Source organism: Melopsittacus undulatus, chromosome 23, assembly GCF_012275295.1.
Source record: "Melopsittacus undulatus isolate bMelUnd1 chromosome 23, bMelUnd1.mat.Z, whole genome shotgun sequence".
Taxonomy (NCBI): domain Eukaryota; kingdom Metazoa; phylum Chordata; class Aves; order Psittaciformes; family Psittaculidae; genus Melopsittacus; species Melopsittacus undulatus.
Window position 1 is genome coordinate 85,027 of NC_047549.1, and position 18,917 is coordinate 103,943.

The 18,917-nt window shown below is 58.5% G+C and overlaps 1 protein-coding gene across 1 annotated transcript; it reads left to right on the top strand.

Moving 5' to 3' along the window:
• The first annotated feature begins 572 nt into the window (after positions 1–572).
• Positions 573–16,696, top strand: KEAP1 (kelch like ECH associated protein 1). Its single transcript, XM_034072073.1, has 6 exons — positions 573–619; positions 3,862–4,486; positions 6,898–7,583; positions 13,071–13,276; positions 15,302–15,478; positions 16,516–16,696. Exons 2-6 carry the CDS (start codon positions 3,923–3,925, stop codon positions 16,677–16,679), a joined length of 1,797 nt encoding a protein of 598 aa, XP_033927964.1. The 5' UTR covers positions 573–619; positions 3,862–3,922; the 3' UTR covers positions 16,680–16,696.
• Positions 16,697–18,917: the final 2,221 nt, after the last annotated feature.

Below are 18,917 nucleotides of genomic sequence, written 5' to 3' on the forward strand. Positions count from 1 at the left end.
AGAGAAGGGGCTCAACCCCATAGAACCGGCTCTGCCCCGTAGAGTGGAGTCTGCCCCATAGAGAAGGGTCTCTGCCCTATAGAACCGGTTCTGCCCCATAGAGAAGGGGCTGTGCCCCATAGAACCGGCTCTGCCCCGTAGAGCAGAGTCTGCCCCATAGAGTGCTCCGTGCCCTATAGAACGGCCTCTGCCCCATAGAGGCCTTTGACAGCGCCGAGCCCAGCCCCATCCCTGTCCCATTGCCGCATCCTCATCCCCGTCCACCCCTGTGTCCATCCCTGTCCTCCCCCCATGTCCCTGCCCCACATCCCTCCCCACCCCCCCCATCTCCCCCCATTCCCCTCCCCATATCCCCCCCATTTTACCCCCTATCCCCAATAAAAGCCCCCCCCTGGGGTCACACGAGGACACTCCCCCCCCCCCTTCCCTTCCCATAGACTCTTATTATGACAAGGGACAGGAAAGTGGGAGGAGCCACGTCCCGCTGACGTCACCCAGGGGGCGTGTCCAGCCGGGGGGGACTCTTACGTCGGCGGGGGCTCCGCTCCGTGCTTAGTCACTGCCCCCCCCGCCCCCCCCCCCGCGCCTCCCGCTGCCGTCGGGGCTGTGCCATGGACGGGTGAGACCACCGAGCCCCCCCCCGGACCCCCCCCCCCCCCTCCCTCCCCCCCCCAGGCCCCGCCCCCTCCGGACCCCCCGCCCCCCCCAACCCGGAGGTACCGGAACCCCCCCCCCCAATACGGAGGTACCGGAACCCCCCCCCCCAATACGGAGGTACCGGAACCCCCCCCCCCAATACGGAGGTACCGGAGCCCACCCCCCAATACGGAGGTACCGGAACCCCCCCCCCCCAATACGGAGGTACCGGAACCCCCCCCCCAATACGGAGGTACCGGAACCCCCCCCCCCAATACGGAGGTACCGGAACCCCCCCCCCCAATACGGAGGTACCGGAACCCCCCCCCCCAAACACGGAGGTACCGGAACCCCCCCCCCCCCCAATACGGAGGTACCGGAACCCCCCCCCCAATACGGAGGTACCGGAACCCCCCCCCCCCCCAATACGGAGGTACCGGAACCCCCCCCCCAATACGGAGGTACCGGAACCCCCCCCCCCCAATACGGAGGTACCGGAACCCCCCCCCCCCATTGAGTCCCTATGGGGGGGGGGGGTTCCCCGCATCCCATCCCTATTGGGGGGGGCCACGTCACTCGGTGCCCCCCCCCCATATTGGGGTTGGTGCCCCCCCCACGCCCCCCCGAACCCCAATTGGGGTCACTGCGATGCTGCCCCCCCACCCATTTTCCCCCCAATCCAATTTTGGGGTCCCCCCCTTTCCCTATAGACCCAATGCCATTCCTTAACCCCAAGTGGGGGGGTCCCTATGATGCTGTGGCCAAGTGGTACCCCCCCACCTCATTTCCCCTATGGGTGCCCCGGTGTTGATATGGGGGTGCCCCCCCCCCTTCTCTTCCTATAGATCCAACCCCTATTGCCTTAACCCCAGGTGGGGGGGGTCCCTATGATGCTATGGCCACGTTGTACCCCCCCCAACCTCATTTCCCCTATGGGTGCCCTGGTGTTGATGTAGGGGTGCCCCCCTTCTAACCTTGGTATTGGGGGGGTCACTGTGACGCTGGGGCCAAATCGCACCCCCCAATGCCTCAGTTTTCCCCTAACCCCACTTTGAGGGTCCCCCCCATCCTATTTACCCCAAGCTATAGGGGGGGGCCCCTATGATGCTATGGCCAAGTGCTACCCCCCCAACCTAATTTCCCCTATGGGTGCCCTGGTGTTGATAAGGGGGTGCCCCCCTTCTAACCTTGGTATTGGGGGGTCCCTATGATGCTGTGACCAACTGGTACCCCCCCAACCTTATTTCCCCTATGGGTATTGATAAGGGGGTACCCCCCTTCTAACCTTGCTATGGGGGGGTCCCTATGATGCTATGGCCACGTTGAACCCCCCAACCTCATTTCCCCTATGGGTGCCATGGTGTTGATATAGGGGTACCCCCCTTCTAACCTTGGTACGGGGGGGGTCCCTGTGATGCTGGGGCCAAATCGCACCCCCCAATGCCTCAGTTTCCCCCTAACCCCACTCTGGGGGTCCCCCCATCCCATTAACCCCAAGCTATAGGTGGGGGTCCCTATGATGCTATGGCCAAATGGTACCCCCCCACCTCATTTCCCCTATGGGTGCCCTGGTGTTGATAAGGGGGTGCCCCCCTTCTAACCTTGTTATTGGGGGGGTCCCTATGATGCTATGACCAAGGGCCCCCCCCCCAACCTCATTTCCCCTATGGGTATTGATAAGGGGGTACCCCCCTTCTAACCTTGGTATTGGGGGGGTCCCTATGACACTATGACCAAGGCCCCCCCCCACCTCATTTCTCCCCCCCTATTCTCTCCCTCCAGGTCCACCCCCCCATCCCCTTAACCCCAAGCTATAGGGGGGGGTCCCTATGATGCTATGGCCACATTGAACCCCCCACACCTCACTTCCCTTATGGGTGCCCTGGTGTTGATATAGGGGTGCCCCCCTTCTAACCTTGGTTCTGGGGGGGTCCCTGTGATGCTGGGGCCAAATCGCACCCCCCAATGCCTCAGTTTCCCCCTAACCCCACTTTGGGGGTTCCCCCCATCCCATTAACCCCAAGCTATAGGTGGGGGTCCCTATGATGCTATGGCCAAGTGCTACCCCCCGAACCTCATTTCCCCTATGGGTATTGATAAGGGGGTGCCTCCCTTCTAACCTTGGTATTGGGGGGGTCCCTATGACGCTGTGACCAAGGGGCCCCCCCCACCTCATTTCCCCTATGGGTATTGATAAGGGGGTACCCCCCTTCTAACCTTGGTATTCGGGGGGTCCCTATGATGCTGTGACCAAAGGGCTCCCCCCACCTCATTTCTTCCCCCCTTTTCTCTCCCTCCAGGTCCACCCCCCCATCCCCTTAACCCCAAGCTATGGGGGGGTCCCTATGATGCTATGACCAAGTGGTACCCCCCCAACCTTATTTCCCCTATGGGTGCCCTGGTGTTGATAAGGGGGTGCCCCCCTTCTAACCTTGCTATTGGGGGGGGTCCCTATGATGCTATGGCCAAGTGCTACCTCCCCAACCTCATTTCCCCTATGGGTATTGATAAGGGGGTACCCCCCTTCTAACCTTGGTATTGGGGGGGTCCCTATGACACTATGACCAAGGCCCCCCCCCACCTCATCTCTCCCCCCCTTTTCTCTCCCTCCAGGTCCACCCCCCCATCCCCTTAACCCCAAGCTATAGGGGGGGGTCCCTATGATGCTATGGCCACATTGAACCCCCCCCACCTCACTTCCCTTATGGGTGCCTTGGTGTTGATATAGGGGTACCCCCCTTCTAACCTTGGTATTGGGGGGGTCCCTATGATGCTGTGACCAACTGGTACCCCCCAACCTTATTTCCCCTATGGGTATTGATAAGGGGGTACCCCCCTTCTAGTCTTGCTATGGGGGGTCCCTATGATGCTATGACCAACTGGTACCCCCCCAATCTCATTTCCCCTATGGGTATTGATAAGGGGGTACCCCCCTTGTAACCTTGCTATGGGGGGGTCCCTATGATGCTATGGCCAAGTGCTACCCCCCCAACCTCATTTCCCCTATGGGTGCCCTGGTGTTGATAAGGGGGTACCCCCCTTCTAACCTTGGTATTGGGGGCGTCCCTATGACGCTGTGACCAAGGCCCCCCCCACCTCATTTCCCCTATGGGTATTGATAAGGGGGTACCCCCCTTCTAACCTTGGTATTGGGGGGGTCCCTATGACACTATGACCAAGGGGCCCCCCCACCTCATTTCTCCCCCCCCTTTTCTCTCCCTCCAGGTCCACCCCCCCATCCCCTTAACCCCAATCCTTGGGGGGGGTTCCCTGCGATGCTGGGGCCATGTCCTCCCCCCCAGCCCCGGAGTGCGCGGCCGAGGTGACCCCATCCCCGGGGGGGGGCTCGGGCTCCTTCAGCTACAGCCTGGCCGAGCACCCTACAGCCGCCCTGGCCGTGATGAACCAGCTGCGCTTGGACCGGCACCTGTGCGACGTCACCCTGAGCATCCGTTACCATAGCGACGCCGGCGATGCCACCGCCGACATCCCCGCGCACAAGGTGGTCCTGGCCGCATCCAGCCCAGTCTTCAGGGCCATGTTCACGGCCGGGCTCAAGGAGCAGGGCATGGAGGTGGTGCCCATCGAGGGGGTGCACCCCAAGGCTATGGAGCGCCTGGTGGAGTTTGCCTACACGGCGTCGGTGGCGGTGGGCGAGAGCTGCGTCCTGCAGCTGATGAACGGGGCCGTCATGTACCAGATGGACCGCGTGGTTCGAGCCTGCGCCGACTTCCTGGCGCGGCAGCTGCATCCCAGTAACGCCATCGGCATCGCTGCCTTCGCCGAGCACATCGGCTGTGCTGACCTGCACCAGCGAGCGCGGGAGTACATCTACATGCACTTCGGGGAGGTAGGGGGGGTGCGAGGGGTGGGTTTGAGGCAGAGGGGTGGAGCTGAACCAAAGGGGATGGGTCTGACCCAAAGGGGATGGATCTGAACCAAAGGGGATGGGTCTGATCCAGAGGGGATGGACTTGACCCAAAGGGTGTGGATCTGATGGATCTGACCAAAAGGGATGGATCCGAACCACAGTGATGGATCTGACCCAAAGGGGAGGGACTTGACCCAAAGGGATGGATGTGACCCAAAGGGGGTGGGTCTGATCCAGAACGGATGGACTTGACCCAAATGGATGGATCTGACCTTAAAGGCATGGATCTGATCCTAAGGGATGGACTTGACCCAATGGGGATGGATCTGACCCAAAGGGATGGATCTGATCCTAAGGGATGGACTTGACCCAAAGGGATGAATCTGATCTAAACAGAATGGATCTGACCCAAAGGGAATGGGTCTGACCCAAAGGGGATGGATCTGACCCAAAGGGATGGATCTGACCCAAAGGGAATGGGTCTGATCCAAAAGGGATGGATCTGCCCCAAAGGGATGGATCTGACCTAAACAGAATGGATCTGACCCAAAGGGGAAGAATCTGACCTTAAAGGCATGGATCTGATCCTAAGGGATGGACTTGACTCAAAGGGGATGGGTCTGATCCAAAGGGGATCGATCTGACCCAAAGGGATGGATCTGACCTAAACAGAATGGATCTGACCCAAAGGGGATGGATCTGACCCAAAGGGGATGGATCTGACCCAAAGGGGATGGGTCTGACCCAAAGGGGATGGATCTGACCCAAAGGGGATGGATCTGCCCCAAAGGGATGGATCAGCCCCAGAGGGATGGAGCAGTGACGGACCTGCCCCAAAGGGATGGGGGCAATGAGGAACCTGCCCTAAGGGGATGGAACCTGCCCCAGGGGGTATAAGTGGGTCCACAGCCCCCTACTGTCCCTATGGCTCCCACCCCATCGCCCTCTATCCCATCCTATTTCCCCTCTCCCATTGCGTCCAACCCCATCCCATCCCCTCTAACCCAATCCCATCACCCCCAGCCCCACCCCACCTCTTCCTCCCTTTTACCCCCTTTCCCAGGTCTCCAAGAGGAGGAATTCTTCAACCTCTCCCATTGCCCCTATCCCATCCCATTGCTTCCTCCTCAGCTCTCTGCTGCCCCTATTGTCTATCCCATCCCATCGCCTCCAACCCGATCCCATTGCCCCTATCCCATCCCATCACCTCCACCCTGATCCCATTGCCCCTATCCCATCCCATTGCCCCTATCCCATCCCATCACCTCCTCCTCCCTCTCCAGGTCTCCAAGCAGGAGGAGTTCTTCAACCTCTCCCATTGCCCCTATCCCATCCCATTGCTTCCTCCTCAGCTCTCTGCTGCCCCTATTGTCTATCCCATCCCATCACCTCCACCCTGATCCCATTGCCCCTATCCCATCCCATCACCTCCTCCCGTTCCAGGTCTCCAAGCAGGAGGAGTTCTTCAACCTGTCCCATTGCCCCTATCCCATCCCATCACCTCCAACCTGTCCCATTGCCCCTATTCCATCCCATCCCCTCCAACCCGATCCCATTGCCCCTATCCCATCCCATTGCCCCTATCCCATCCCATTGCCTCCCATTCCAGGTCTCCAAGCAGGAGGAGTTCTTCAACCTGTCCCATTGCCCCTATCCCATCCCAATGCCCCTATCCCATCCCATCACCTCCAACCTCTCCCATTGCCCCTATCCCATCCCATCACCTCCAACCTCTCCCATTGCCCCTATCCCATCCCATCACCTCCAACCCGATCCCATTGCCCCTATCCCATCCCATTGCCCCTATCCCATCCCATTGCCCCTATCCCATCCCATTGCCTCCCATTGCAGGTCTCCAAGCAGGAGGAGTTCTTCAACCTCTCCCATTGCCCCTATCCCATCCCATTGCCCCTATCCCATCCCATCACCTCCAGCCCGATCCCATTGCCCCTATCCCATCACCTCAACCCTGATCCCATTGCCCCTATCCCATCCCATTGCCCCTATCCCATCCCATCACCTCCTCCCTCCGCAGGTCTCCAAGCAGGAGGAGTTCTTCAACCTCTCCCATTGCCCCTATCCCATCCCATTGCCCCTATCCCATCCCATTGCCCCTATCCCATTGCCCCTATCCCATCCCATTGCCCCTATCCCATCCCATTGCCTCCCTCCGCAGGTCTCCAAGCAGGAGGAGTTCTTCAACCTCTCCCATTGCCCCTATCCCATCCCATCACCTCCAACCCGATCCCATTGCCCCTATCCCATCACCTCAACCCTGATCCCACTGCCCCTATCCCATCCCATCACCTCCAACCTCTCCCATTGCCCCTATCCCATTGCCCCTATCCCATCCCATTGCCCCTATCCCATCCCATTGCCTCCCTCCGCAGGTCTCCAAGCAGGAGGAGTTCTTCAACCTCTCCCATTGCCAACTCGCCACCCTCATCAGCCGCGACGAGCTCAACGTCCGCTGCGAGTCCGAGGTCTTCCACGCCTGCATCAACTGGGTCAAGCACGACTGCCCCAACCGGCGCCCGTACGTCCAGGCCCTGCTCCGCGCCGTGCGCTGCCACTCGCTGACCCCCCACTTCCTGCAGACCCAGCTCCAGAAGTGTGAGATCCTGCGCGGGGATTCCCGATCCAAGGATTACCTGGCTCAGATCTTCCAGGACCTGACCCTGCACAAGGCGACCAGGGTCCTGCCCTGCCGCGCGCCCAAGGTCGGGCAGCTCATCTACGCGGCCGGCGGTTACTTCCGCCATTCCCTGTGCTTCCTGGAGGCCTTCAACCCGCGGGATGGGTCCTGGATGCGCCTGGCGGATCTGCAGGTGCCGCGCAGCGGGTTGGGGGGGTGTGTGGTGGGGGGGCTGTTCTACGCCGTGGGGGGGAGGAACAACGCTCCCGATGGGAACACGGACTCGGCGGCCATAGACTGCTACAACCCCATGACCAACCGATGGAGCCCGTGCGCCCCTATGAGTGTGCCCCGGAACCGCATCGGGGTGGGGGTCATCGATGGGATGATATACGCCGTGGGGGGGTCCCATGGATGCGTGCATCATAGCAGTGTGGAGAGGTAAGGGGGGGGTGGGGTGGGGATGGGAATAGGATGGGAATGGGATTTGAAATAGGATGGGAATGGGAATGGGGTGGGGATGGGAATGGGATTGGAAATAGGATGGAAATGGGATGGGATTGGGAACAGGATGGGAATGGGAATGGTGTTGGGAATGCGGTGGGGGTGGGAATGGGGTTAGGAATGGGATTGGAAATAGGATGAGAATGGGAATGGGGTTGGGATGGGAATGGGGTTGTGAATGGGATTGGATGGGAATGGAATTGGAAATAGGATGGAAACGGGATGGGATTGGGAACAGGATGGGAATGGGGTTGGGAATGGGATTGGATGGGAATGGGATTGGAAATAGGATGGGAATGGGATAGGATTGGGAACAGGACGGGAATGGGATTGGATGGGAATGGGATTGGAAATAGGATGGAAACGGGATGGGATTGGGAACAGGATGGGAATGGGGTTGGGAATGGGATTGGTTGGGAATGGGATTGGAAATAGGATGGGAATGGGATGGGAATGGGAACAGGATGGGAATGGGGTTGGGAATGGGATTGGATGGGAATAGGATTGGAAATAGGATGGGAATGGGATGGGATTGGGAACAGGATGGGAATGAGATGGGCTTGAGAACAGAGTGGGAATAGGGTGGGAATGGGATTGGGAAAGGGAATGGGATGGATGGGAATGGGATTGGGAATAGGATGGGAATGGGATTGGGAATGGAATGGATGGGAATGGGTTTGGGAATGGAATGGGGTAGGATTGGGAATGGGATGGGTTGTGGGTGTAGAGTGGGGGGTTGATGGGGTCAATAGGGCCCCCAGTGTGGGCTATGGGGCATGAATGTTCATTAGGGTGCCCCAATGTGCTCTATGGGGCACTTGGCTTCAATGGGGGTCCCCATTGTGCCCTGTGGGGCCCAGCTCATCCCTGGGGAGCCCCCATTGTGCCCTGAGGGGCCCAGAACTGCAAAGGGGGGGTTCCCCTTGTGCCCTATGGAACAAAGAACTTCAAAGGGGGGGGGGGGGTGGGGCATTGTGCCCTATGGGACCCAATCTGCCCTTGGGGTCCCCCTTGTGCCCTATGGGGCACAGAACTACAGGGGGGGTCCCCATTGTTCCCTATGGAGCACAGAACTTCAAGGGGGGCGGGTCCCCATTGTGCCCTATGGGCCCCAGAACTGCAAGGTTGGGGGGGTCGCCATTGTGCCCTATGGGGCCCAATCTGCCCTTGGGGTCCCCCTTGTGCCCTATGGGCCCCAGAACTGCAAGGTTGGGGGGGGTCCCCATTGTTCCCTATGGGCCCAGAACTGCACGGTTGGGGGGGGTCCCCCTTGTGCCCTATGGGGCACATAACTATAGGGGGGATGCCCATTGTTCCCTATGGGGTGGGGGGTCCCCATTGTTCCCTATGGGATGTGTGTGTCCCCATTATTCCCTATGGGGTGTGTGTGTCCCCATTGTTCCCTATGGGGTGTGTGGATCCCCATTGTTCCCTATGGGGTGCGTGCATCCCCATTGTTCCCTATGGGATGTGTGCGTCCCCATTGTTCCCTATGGGATGTGTGTGTCCCCATTGTTCCCTATGGAGTGGTGGGATCCCCATTGTTCCCTATGTGGTGCGTGCATCCCCATTGTTCCCTATGGGATGTGTGCATCCCCATTGTTCCCTATGGGATGTGTGTGTCCCCATTGTTCCCTATGGGGTGGTGGGATCCCCATTGTTCCCTATGGGGTGTGTGCATCCCCATTGTTCCCTATGGGGTGCGTGCGTCCCCATTGTTCCCTATGGGATGTGTGCATCCCCATTGTTCCCTATGGGGTGCGTGCATCCCCATTGTTCCCTATGGGGTGCGTGCATCCCCATTGTTCCCTATGGGGTGCGTGCATCCCCATTGTTCCCTATGGGGTGCATGCATCCCCATTGTTCCCTATGGTGTGTGTGCGTCCCCATTATTCCCTATGTGGTGCGTGCATCCCCATTGTTCCCTATGGGGTGTATGGATCCCCATTGTTCCCTATGTGGTGCGTGCATCCCCATTGTTCCCTATGGGATGTGTGGATCCCCATTGTTCCCTATGGGGTGTGCATCCCCATTGTTCCCTATGTGGTGCGTGCATCCCCATTGTTCCCTGTGGGGTGTGTGTGTCCCCATTGTTCCCTATGGGATGGGGATCCCCATTGTTCCCTATGGGGTGTGTGTCCCCATTGTTCCCTATGGAGCACAGAACTTCAAGGGGGTGTCCCCATTGTTCCCTATGGGATGTGTGGATCCCCATTGTTCCCTATGTGGTGCGTGCATCCCCATTGTTCCCTATGGGGTGCGTGGATCCCCATTGTTCCCTATGGGATGTGTGTGTCCCCATTGTTCCCTATGGGGTGCGTGCATCCCCATTGTTCCCTATGGGATGTGTGTGTCCCCATTGTTCCCTATGGGATGCGTGCATCCCCATTGTTCCCTATGGGGTGTGTGTGTTCCCTATGGGATGTGAGTGTCCCCATTGTTCCCTATGGGGTGCGTGCATCTCCATTGTTCCCTATGGGTTGCGTGCATCCCCATTGTTCCCTATGGGATGTGTGCATCCTTATTGTTCCCTATGGGCTGTGTGGGTCCCCATTATTCCCTATGGGATGTGTGTGTCCCCATTGTTCCCTATGGGGTGCATGCATCCCCATTGTTCCCTATGTGGTGCGTGCATCCCCATTGTTCCCTATGGGGTCTGTGGGTCCCCATTGTTCCCTATGGGGTGTGGGTGTCCCCATTGTTCCCTATGAGGTCGGGGGGTCCCCATTGTGTGCAATGGCATGGGGATGTCCCCATTGTTCCCTATGGGATGTGTGCATCCCCATTGTTCCCTATGGGGTGTGTGCATCCCCATTGTTCCCTATGGGGTGTGTGTGTCCCCATTGTTCCCTATGGTGTGTGTGTGTCCCCATTGTTCCCTATGGGGTGTGTGGGTCCCCATTGTTCCCTATGGGGTGTGTGCATCCCCATTGTTCCCTATGGGGTGTGTGGATCCCCATTGTTCCCTATGGCATGTGTGTGTCCCCATTGTTCCCTATGGGGTGTGTGGATCCCCATTGTTCCCTATGGGATGTGTGCATCCCCATTGTTCCCTATGGGGTGTGTGTGTCCTCATTGTTCCTTATGGGGTGTGTGCATCCCCATTGTTCCCTATGGGGTGTGTGCATCCCCATTGTTCCCTATGGGCTGTGTCTGTCCCCATTGTTCCCTATGGGCTTTGTCTGTCCCCATTGTTCCCTATGGGATGTGTGCATCCCCATTGTTCCCTATGGGGTGTGTGTCCCCATTGTACCCTATGGGGTGCGTGCATCCCCATTGTTCCCTATGGGATGTGAGGATCCCCATTTTTCTCTATGGGGTCTGTGGGTCCCCATTGTTCCCTATGGGGTGTGGGTGTCCCCATTGTTCCCTATGAGGTCGGGGGGTCCCCATTGTGTGCAATGGCATGGGGATGTCCCCATTGTTCCCTATGGGATGTGTGCATCCCCATTGTTCCCTATGGGGTGTGTGCATCCCCATTGTTCCCTATGGAGTGTGTGGATCCCCATTGTTCCCTATGGGATGTGTGCATCCCCATTGTTCCCTATGGGATGTGTGCATCCCCATTGTTCCCTATGGGGTGTGTGTGTTCCCTATGGTGTGTGTGGGTCCCCATTGTTCCCTATGGGATGTGTGCATCCCCATTGTTCCCTATGGGGTGTGTGCATCCCCATTGTTCCCTATGGGGTGTGTGTGTTCCCTATGGTGTGTGTGGGTCCCCATTGTTCCCTATGGGATGTGTGCATCCCCATTGTTCCCTATGGGGTGTGTGCATCCCCATTGTTCCCTATGGGGTGTGTGTGTTCCCTATGGTGTGTGTGGGTCCCCATTGCTCCCTATGTGGTGTGTGCATCCCCATTGTTCCCTATGGGGTGTGTGCATCCCCATTGTTCCCTATGGGGTATGTGCATCCCCATTGTTCCCTATGGGGTGTGTGTGTCCCCATTGTTCCCTATGTGGTGTGGGGATCCCCATTGTTCCCTATGTGGTGCGTGTGTCCCCATTGTTCCCTATGGGGTGTGTGGATTCCCCATTGTTCCCTATGGGATGTGGGGTTCCCCATTGTTCTCTATGGGGTGTGTGGGTCCCCATTTTTCCCTATGAGGTCGGGGGGTCCCCATTGTGCGCAATGGGGTGGGGATGTCCCCATTGTTCCCTATGTGGTGCGTGCATCCCCATTGTTCCCTATGGGATGTGTGTGTCCCCATTGTTGCCTATGGTGTGTGTGTGTCCCCATTGTTCCCTATGGGATGCGTGCATCCCCATTGTTCCCTATGGGGTGTGCATCCCCATTGTTCCCTATGGGGTGCGTGCATCCCCATTGTTCCCTATGGGATGTGTGCATCCCCATTGTTCCCTATGGGATGCGTGCATCCCCATTGTTCCCTATGGGGTGTGTGTGTTCCCTATGGGGTGTGTGTGTCCCCATTGTTCCCTATGGGGTGTGTGTGTCCCCATTGTTCCCTATGGGGTGCGTGCATCCCCATTATTCCCTATGGGGTGTGTGTGTCCCCATTGTTCCCTATGTGGTGTGTGCGTCCCCATTGTTCCCTATGGGGTGTAGGTCCCCATTGTTCCCTATGGGATGCGTGCATCCCCATTGTTCCCTATGGGGTGTGTGTGTCCCCATTGTTCCCTATGGGGTGTGTGTGTCCCCATTGTTCCCTATGGGGTGTGTGGGTCCCCATTGTTCCCTATGGGGTTGGGGGATCCCCATTGTGCCCTATGGAGCACAGAACTTCAAGGTTGGGGGGTGTCCCCATTGTTCCCTATGGGATGTGTGTGTCCCCATTGTTCCCTATGGGGTGCGTGCATCCCCATTATTCCCTATGGGGTGTGTGTCCCCATTGTTCCCTATGGGGTGTGTGTGTTCCCTATGGGGTGTGTGCATCCCCATTGTTCCCTATGGGGTGCGTGCATCCCCATTATTCCCTATGGGGTGCGTGCATCCCCATTGTTCCCTATGGGGTGCGTGCATCCCCATTGTTCCCTATGGTGTGTGTGTGTCCCCATTGTTCCCTATGGGTTGTGTGGATCCCCATTGTTCCCTATGGAGCACAGAACTTCAAGGGGGTGTCCCCATTGTTCCCTATGGGGTGTGCGTATCCCCATTGTTCCCTATGGGGTGTATGGATCCCCATTGCTCCCTATAGGGTGTATGGATCCCCATTGTACCCTATGGGGTGCGTGCATCCCCATTGCTCCCTATAGGGTGTATGGATCCCCATTGTTCCCTATGGGATGTGTGTGTCCCCATTGTTCCCTATGAGGTCGGGGGATCCCCATTGTGGCAATGGGGTGGGGATGTCCCCATTGTTCCCTATGGGATGTGTGCATCCCCATTGTTCCCTATGGGCTGTGCATCCCCATTGTTCCCTGTGGGCTGTGTGTCCCCATTGTCCCCTATGGGCTGTGTCCCCCCAGGTACGACCCGGAGCGGGACACGTGGGAGCGGGTGGCCCCCATGCAGTCCCGCCGCATCGGGGTGGGGGTCGCGGTGCTCAACCGGTTGCTTTATGCCGTCGGGGGGTTCGACGGCTGCAGCCGCCTCCGCTCGGCCGAGTGCTACCACCCCGAGCGCGACACCTGGCGGCCGGTGGCGGCCATGGCAACGGTGCGCAGCGGAGCCGGTGAGAGGGGGGGGTCTATAGGGGTTCTATGGGGGGTGCTATGGGGGGGTCTGTGGGGGGGGTCTATAGGGGAAAATGGAGGTCCTATAGGGGGGGTCCTATAGGGGAAAATGGAGGTCCTATGGGGAAGGGGGGGTTCTGTTGGGGGGGTTCTATAGAGGTCCTATAGGGGAATGGGGAGGTTCTGTTGGAGGGGTTCTTTGGGGTCCTATAGGGGAAAGTGGGGGTTCAGTTGGGGGGTCGTATAGGGGAAAATGGGGATCCTATAGGGGAAAGAGGGGGTTCTGTTGGTGGGGTTCTGTAGGGGAAAATGGGGATCCTATAGGGGAAAGGGGGGGTTCTGTTGGGGGGCTTCTATAGGGGAAAATGGGGGTCCTGTAGGGGGGGTTCTATAGGGGAAAGAGGGGGTTCTGTTGGGGGTTCTGTAGGGGAAAATGGGGGTCCTATAGGGGAAAGGGGGGGTTCTGTTGGGGGGGTTCTATAGGGGAAAATCGGGGTCCTATAGCGAAAAGGGGGGATTTAGTTGGGGGGGTTCTATAGGGGAAAATGGGGGTCCTGTGGGGGAAAGGGGGGTTCCTAAAGGGGGGTCCTATAGGGGGGTGCTATAGGGGCAAGGGGGTCTCCTATAGCGGGGTGCTATAGGGAAAAGGGGATCCTATAGGGGTGCTATGGGGGAAATTGGGATCCTATAGGGGGTGCTATAGGGGAAAGGGGGATTCTATAGGGGGTGCTATAGGGGCATGGGGGTCTCCTATAGGGGGGTGCTATAGGGGAAAGGGGGGATCCTATAGGAGTTGCTATGGGGGAAAGGGGGATCCTATAGGGGGTGCTATAGGGGGAAGGGGGGTTCCTATAGGGGGGTGCTGTAGGGGAAAGAGGAGGTCCTATGGGGGGTGCTATAGGGGAAAGGGGGGTTCCTATAGAGTGGTGCTATAGGGGAAATGGGGTCTCCTATAGGGGGGTGCTATAGGGGAAAGGGGGTTCCTATAGGGGGGTGCTATAGGGGCAAGGGGGTCTCCTATAGGGGGTGCTATAGGGGAAAGAGGGGGTCCTATGGGGGGTGCTATAGGGGGAAGAGGGGTTCCTATAGGGGGGCTATAGGGAGAAGGGGGTCTCCTATAGGGGGTGCTATAGGGGCAAGGGGGTCTCCTATAGGGTGGTGCTATAGGGGAAAGAGGGGGTACTATGGAGGGTGCCATAGAGGGAAGGGGGTCTCCTATAGGGGGGTGCTATAGGGGCAAGGGGGTCTCCCATATGGGGGTGCTGTAGGGGAAAGGGAGGTTCCTATAGGGGGGTGCTGTAGGGGAAAGGAGGGATCCTATAGGGGAAAGGGGGGGTTCTTTTGGGGGGGTTCTATGGGGGAAAATGGGGGTTCTGTTGGGGGGGTTCTATAGGGGTCTTATAGGGGAAAGGGAGGGGTCTTTTGGGGGGGTCCTATAGGGGAAAGGGGGGGTTCTGTTGCGGGGGTTCTGTAGGGGAAAGGGGGAGTTCTGTTGGGGGGTTCTATAGGGGTCCTGTAGGGGAAAATGGGGGTCCTATAGGGGAAAGGGTGGGTTCTGTTGGGGGGGTTCTATAGGGGTTCTTAAAGGGGTGTTCTATGGGGAGTGCTATATGTTAAAGAGTGTTTCCTATAGGGTGGTGCTATGGGGGAAAGAGGGGGTTTTATGGAGGGTGCTATAGTTTAAAGAGTGTTTCCTATAGGTGGGTGCTATAGGGGAAAGGGGGGATCCTATAGGGGGGTGCTGTGGGGGAAAGAGGGGGTACTATGGGGGGTGCTATAGGGGAAAGGGTGGTTCCTATAGGGGAAAGGGGAGTGTCCTATAGGGTGATGCTGTGGGGGAAAGAGGGGGTCCTCTAGGGGGCATTATAGGCTAAAGGGTGTTTCTTAAAGGGGGGTGTTATAGGGAGAAGGGGGTCTCCTATAGGGGGAAGGGGAGTTCCTATAGGGTGGTGCTATAGGGACAAGGGGGTCTCCTATAGGGGTGTGCTATAGGGGCAGGTGTGATCTGACCGATACCCCCATAGGGGTCTGCGCCCTCAACAACTGCATCTACGCCATGGGCGGCTACGACGGCACCGACCAACTGAGCAGCACTGAGCGCTATGAGGTGGAGACTGATGCATGGAGCTTCGTGGCACCTATGGGGCACAGGCGAAGCGCCCTGGGGGTCACTGTGTACCAGGGCAAGATCTACGTGCTGGGTATGGGCTGTGGGGCACAGGGTATGGGGGGTGTGGGGGGTATGGGGGGTATGGGGGGCACAGTGCATTGGGGGTATAGGTGGTATGGGGGGAGCAGTGCATTGGGGGTGTGGGGGGTACAGTGCATTGGAGGGTATGTGGAGGACAGTGCATTGGGGGTATGGGGGGTATGGGGGGAGCAGTGTATTGGGGGTATGGGGGCACAGTGCATTGGGGGTATAGGGGGTATGGGGGGAGCAGTGCATTGGGGGGTATGTGGAGGACAGTGCATTGGGGGTATAGGGGGTATGTGGGGAGCAGTGCATTGGGGGGTATGGGGGGCACAGTGCATGGGGTGGGCGGCAGTGCATTCTATGGGGCATAGATCTACCTGGGGGGGGTTCCCAGTCCCATTCCCCCCTGCAGCCTTCCCTGAGCACCCCCTCATCACAGAGCCCCCATCACCCCTCGTAGCACAGAGCTCCCCTCATAGACCCCCATAACAGACTCCCCATAGCCCACATCACTCCCCATAGCACAGACCGTCTATCAAGTCTATAGCCCCCTTAGCCACCATAGACCATGTAGGCCCCTATAGCCCACATAGCCTCTATAGCCCACATAGCCCCTATAGCGCCCATCTCCCCTATAGCCCCCATAGCCCCGCATAGTCCCTATAGCAGCTATATAGCCCCTATAGCCCCTGTAGCCCCCATAGCCTTTATAGCCCCCATAGCCCTTATAGCCCCAATAAATCCCTATAGCCCCCTTAGCCCTTATAGCCCCCATAAACACCATAGGCCCTATAGCCCCCATAGCCCCTATAGCCCCCATAACCCCCATAGACCCTGTAGCCCCCATAGCCCTTATAGCTTCCATAAACCCCATAGCCGCTATACCCCCTTGGCCCTTATAGCCCCCATAGCCTTTATAGCCCTTATAACCCCCATAAACCCTATAGCCCCTATAAACCCCATAGCCCCTATAGCCCCCATAGCCCCCATAGCCCCTATAGCCCCATAAACCCCATAGCCCCATAGCCCCTATATCTCCCATAGGCGGCTATGACGGCCACGCCTTCCTGGACTCGGTCGAGTGCTATGACCCTGTGACTGACGCCTGGACCGAGGTGACGCGGATGACGTCAGGACGCAGCGGCGTGGGCGTGGCCATCACCATGGAGCCGTGCCGGGACCAGCCCCCCCCCCACTGCCCCTGCTGACCCCGGCGCCGCCGTGGGGGGGGGGGGGGGGGGAACACGTGGGGGGGGGAACCACGTGGTGGGGGGGGGGGGGCTTCACACCCCCCCCCCCTTTTCACCCCACGGCGGCCAATGAGAGGGGGGGGATGCGCTGATGACCCTTGACCCCCCACAATAAACACCCCCCCCCCCCGGTTTTAAAGTGGGGGGGGCACAGGGATCGCCCCCCCCCTCCCCTCCCCCCCCCCATTGAGCATCATTTTATGGATCCAGGATCGCGTTTTACCGGAATAAAGCGAATTTTGTGATTAAACGGGAAATGGGGGAGGGGCACTGGGATGGGAGTCATGGACCCCCCCCCGGAGCAGGGACCACTTGGAACCGCCCACCCCATTCACCCTATAACCCCCATCCTATTCCCTCTATAGCCCCCATCCCATTCCCTATATAACCCCCATCCCATTCCCTCTATAGCCCCCATCCCATTCCCTATATAACCCCCATCCCATTCCCTCTATAGCCCCCATCACATTCCCTCTATAACCCCCATCCCATTCCCTCTATAACCCCCATCCCATTCCCTCTATAACCCCCATCCCATTCCCTCTATAACCCCCATCCCATTCCCTCTATAACCCCATCCCATTCCCTCTATAGCCCCTCATCCCATTCCCTCTATACCCCCCCCATCCCATTCCCTCTATAACCCCCATCCCATTCCCTCTATACCTTCCCCATCCCATTCCCTCTATAGCCCCCATCCCATTCCCTCTATAACCCCCATCCCATTCCCTCTATAACCCCCATCCCATTCCCTCTATAACCCCATCCCATTCCCTCTATAGCCCCTCATCCCATTCCCTCTATACCCCCCCCATCCCATTCCCTCTATAACCCCCATCCCATTCCCTCTATAACCCCCATCCCATTCCCTCTATAGCCCCTCATCCCATTCCCTCTATAGCCCCCATCCCATTCCCTCTATAACCCCCATCCCATTCCCTCTATAACCCCATCACATTCCCTCTATAACCCCCATCCCATTCCCTCTATAGCCCCCATCACATTCCCTCTATAACCCCCATCCCATTCCCTCTATACCTTCCCCATCCCATTCCCTCTATAACCCCATCCCATTCCCTCTATAACCCCCATCCCATTCCCTCTATAGCCCCCACATCCCATTCCCTCTATAACCTCCATCCCATTCCCTCTATAGCCCCCACATCCCATTCCCTCTATAGCCCCCATCCCATTCCCTCTATAACCCCCATCCCATTCCCCCTATAGCCCCCATCCCATTCCCTCTATAACCCCCATCCCATTCCCCCTATAACCCCATCCCATTCCCTCTATAACCCCCATCCCATTCCCTCTATACCCCCACATCCCATTCCCTCTATACCCCCACATCCCATTCCCTCTATACCCCCACATCCCATTCCCTCCATAACCCCCATCCCATTCCCTCTATAACCCCCATCCCATTCCCTCTATAGCCCCCCCATCCCATTCCCTCTATAACCCCCATCCCATTCCCTCTATACCCCCCCATCCCATTTCCTCTATAGCCCCCCCATCCCATTCCCTCTATAACCCCCATCCCATTCCCTCTATAGCCCCCCCATCCCATTCCCCCCCCCCCAATCCAGACCCCCCCACACTCAATCCCTTCTCCTCTTTATTGGAGCTGATGATGGATGAGGGAGAAGGGGGGGGAACACGGGGGGGGGGGTGAGCACACACCCCCCCCATATAATGGAGGGGGGGGAATGGGGGGGGGGCACCCCCATATCCTCCCCCCCCCAAGTCCCGACCGAACCATTCACAGTATATACAAAAATAAAAGCTCTGCCCCCCCCCCCCACCCGTGCCCCCCCCCCTCCATTAAAGGCCACGTCATGGGGGGGCCCGACCCCCCCCAATAAATGGGGGGCACATCCCCTACAACCCCCATTGTGCCCCCACCCCCTGCTGTGCCCCCCCCACATGAAGGGGGACCCCAATGCTACAGTACAGTGTTCAGAATGGGGGGGTCTCCCCCCCCAAACCTTCCCCCCCCTTTATATTATGGGGGGGGCACCTTATTATTGCTTCATCTCTAATGGGGATTTGGGGGGGGGGGCGCAGACACCCCCACTATGGCCTGGACCCAATGGGGGAGGGTGTCACAAGATCCCCCCCCCACCATGGGGGCGCACTGGGGGTCATTTTACACCCCCCTCTCCATCCTCATCCCTGCCTGCCCCCCCCCCCCCA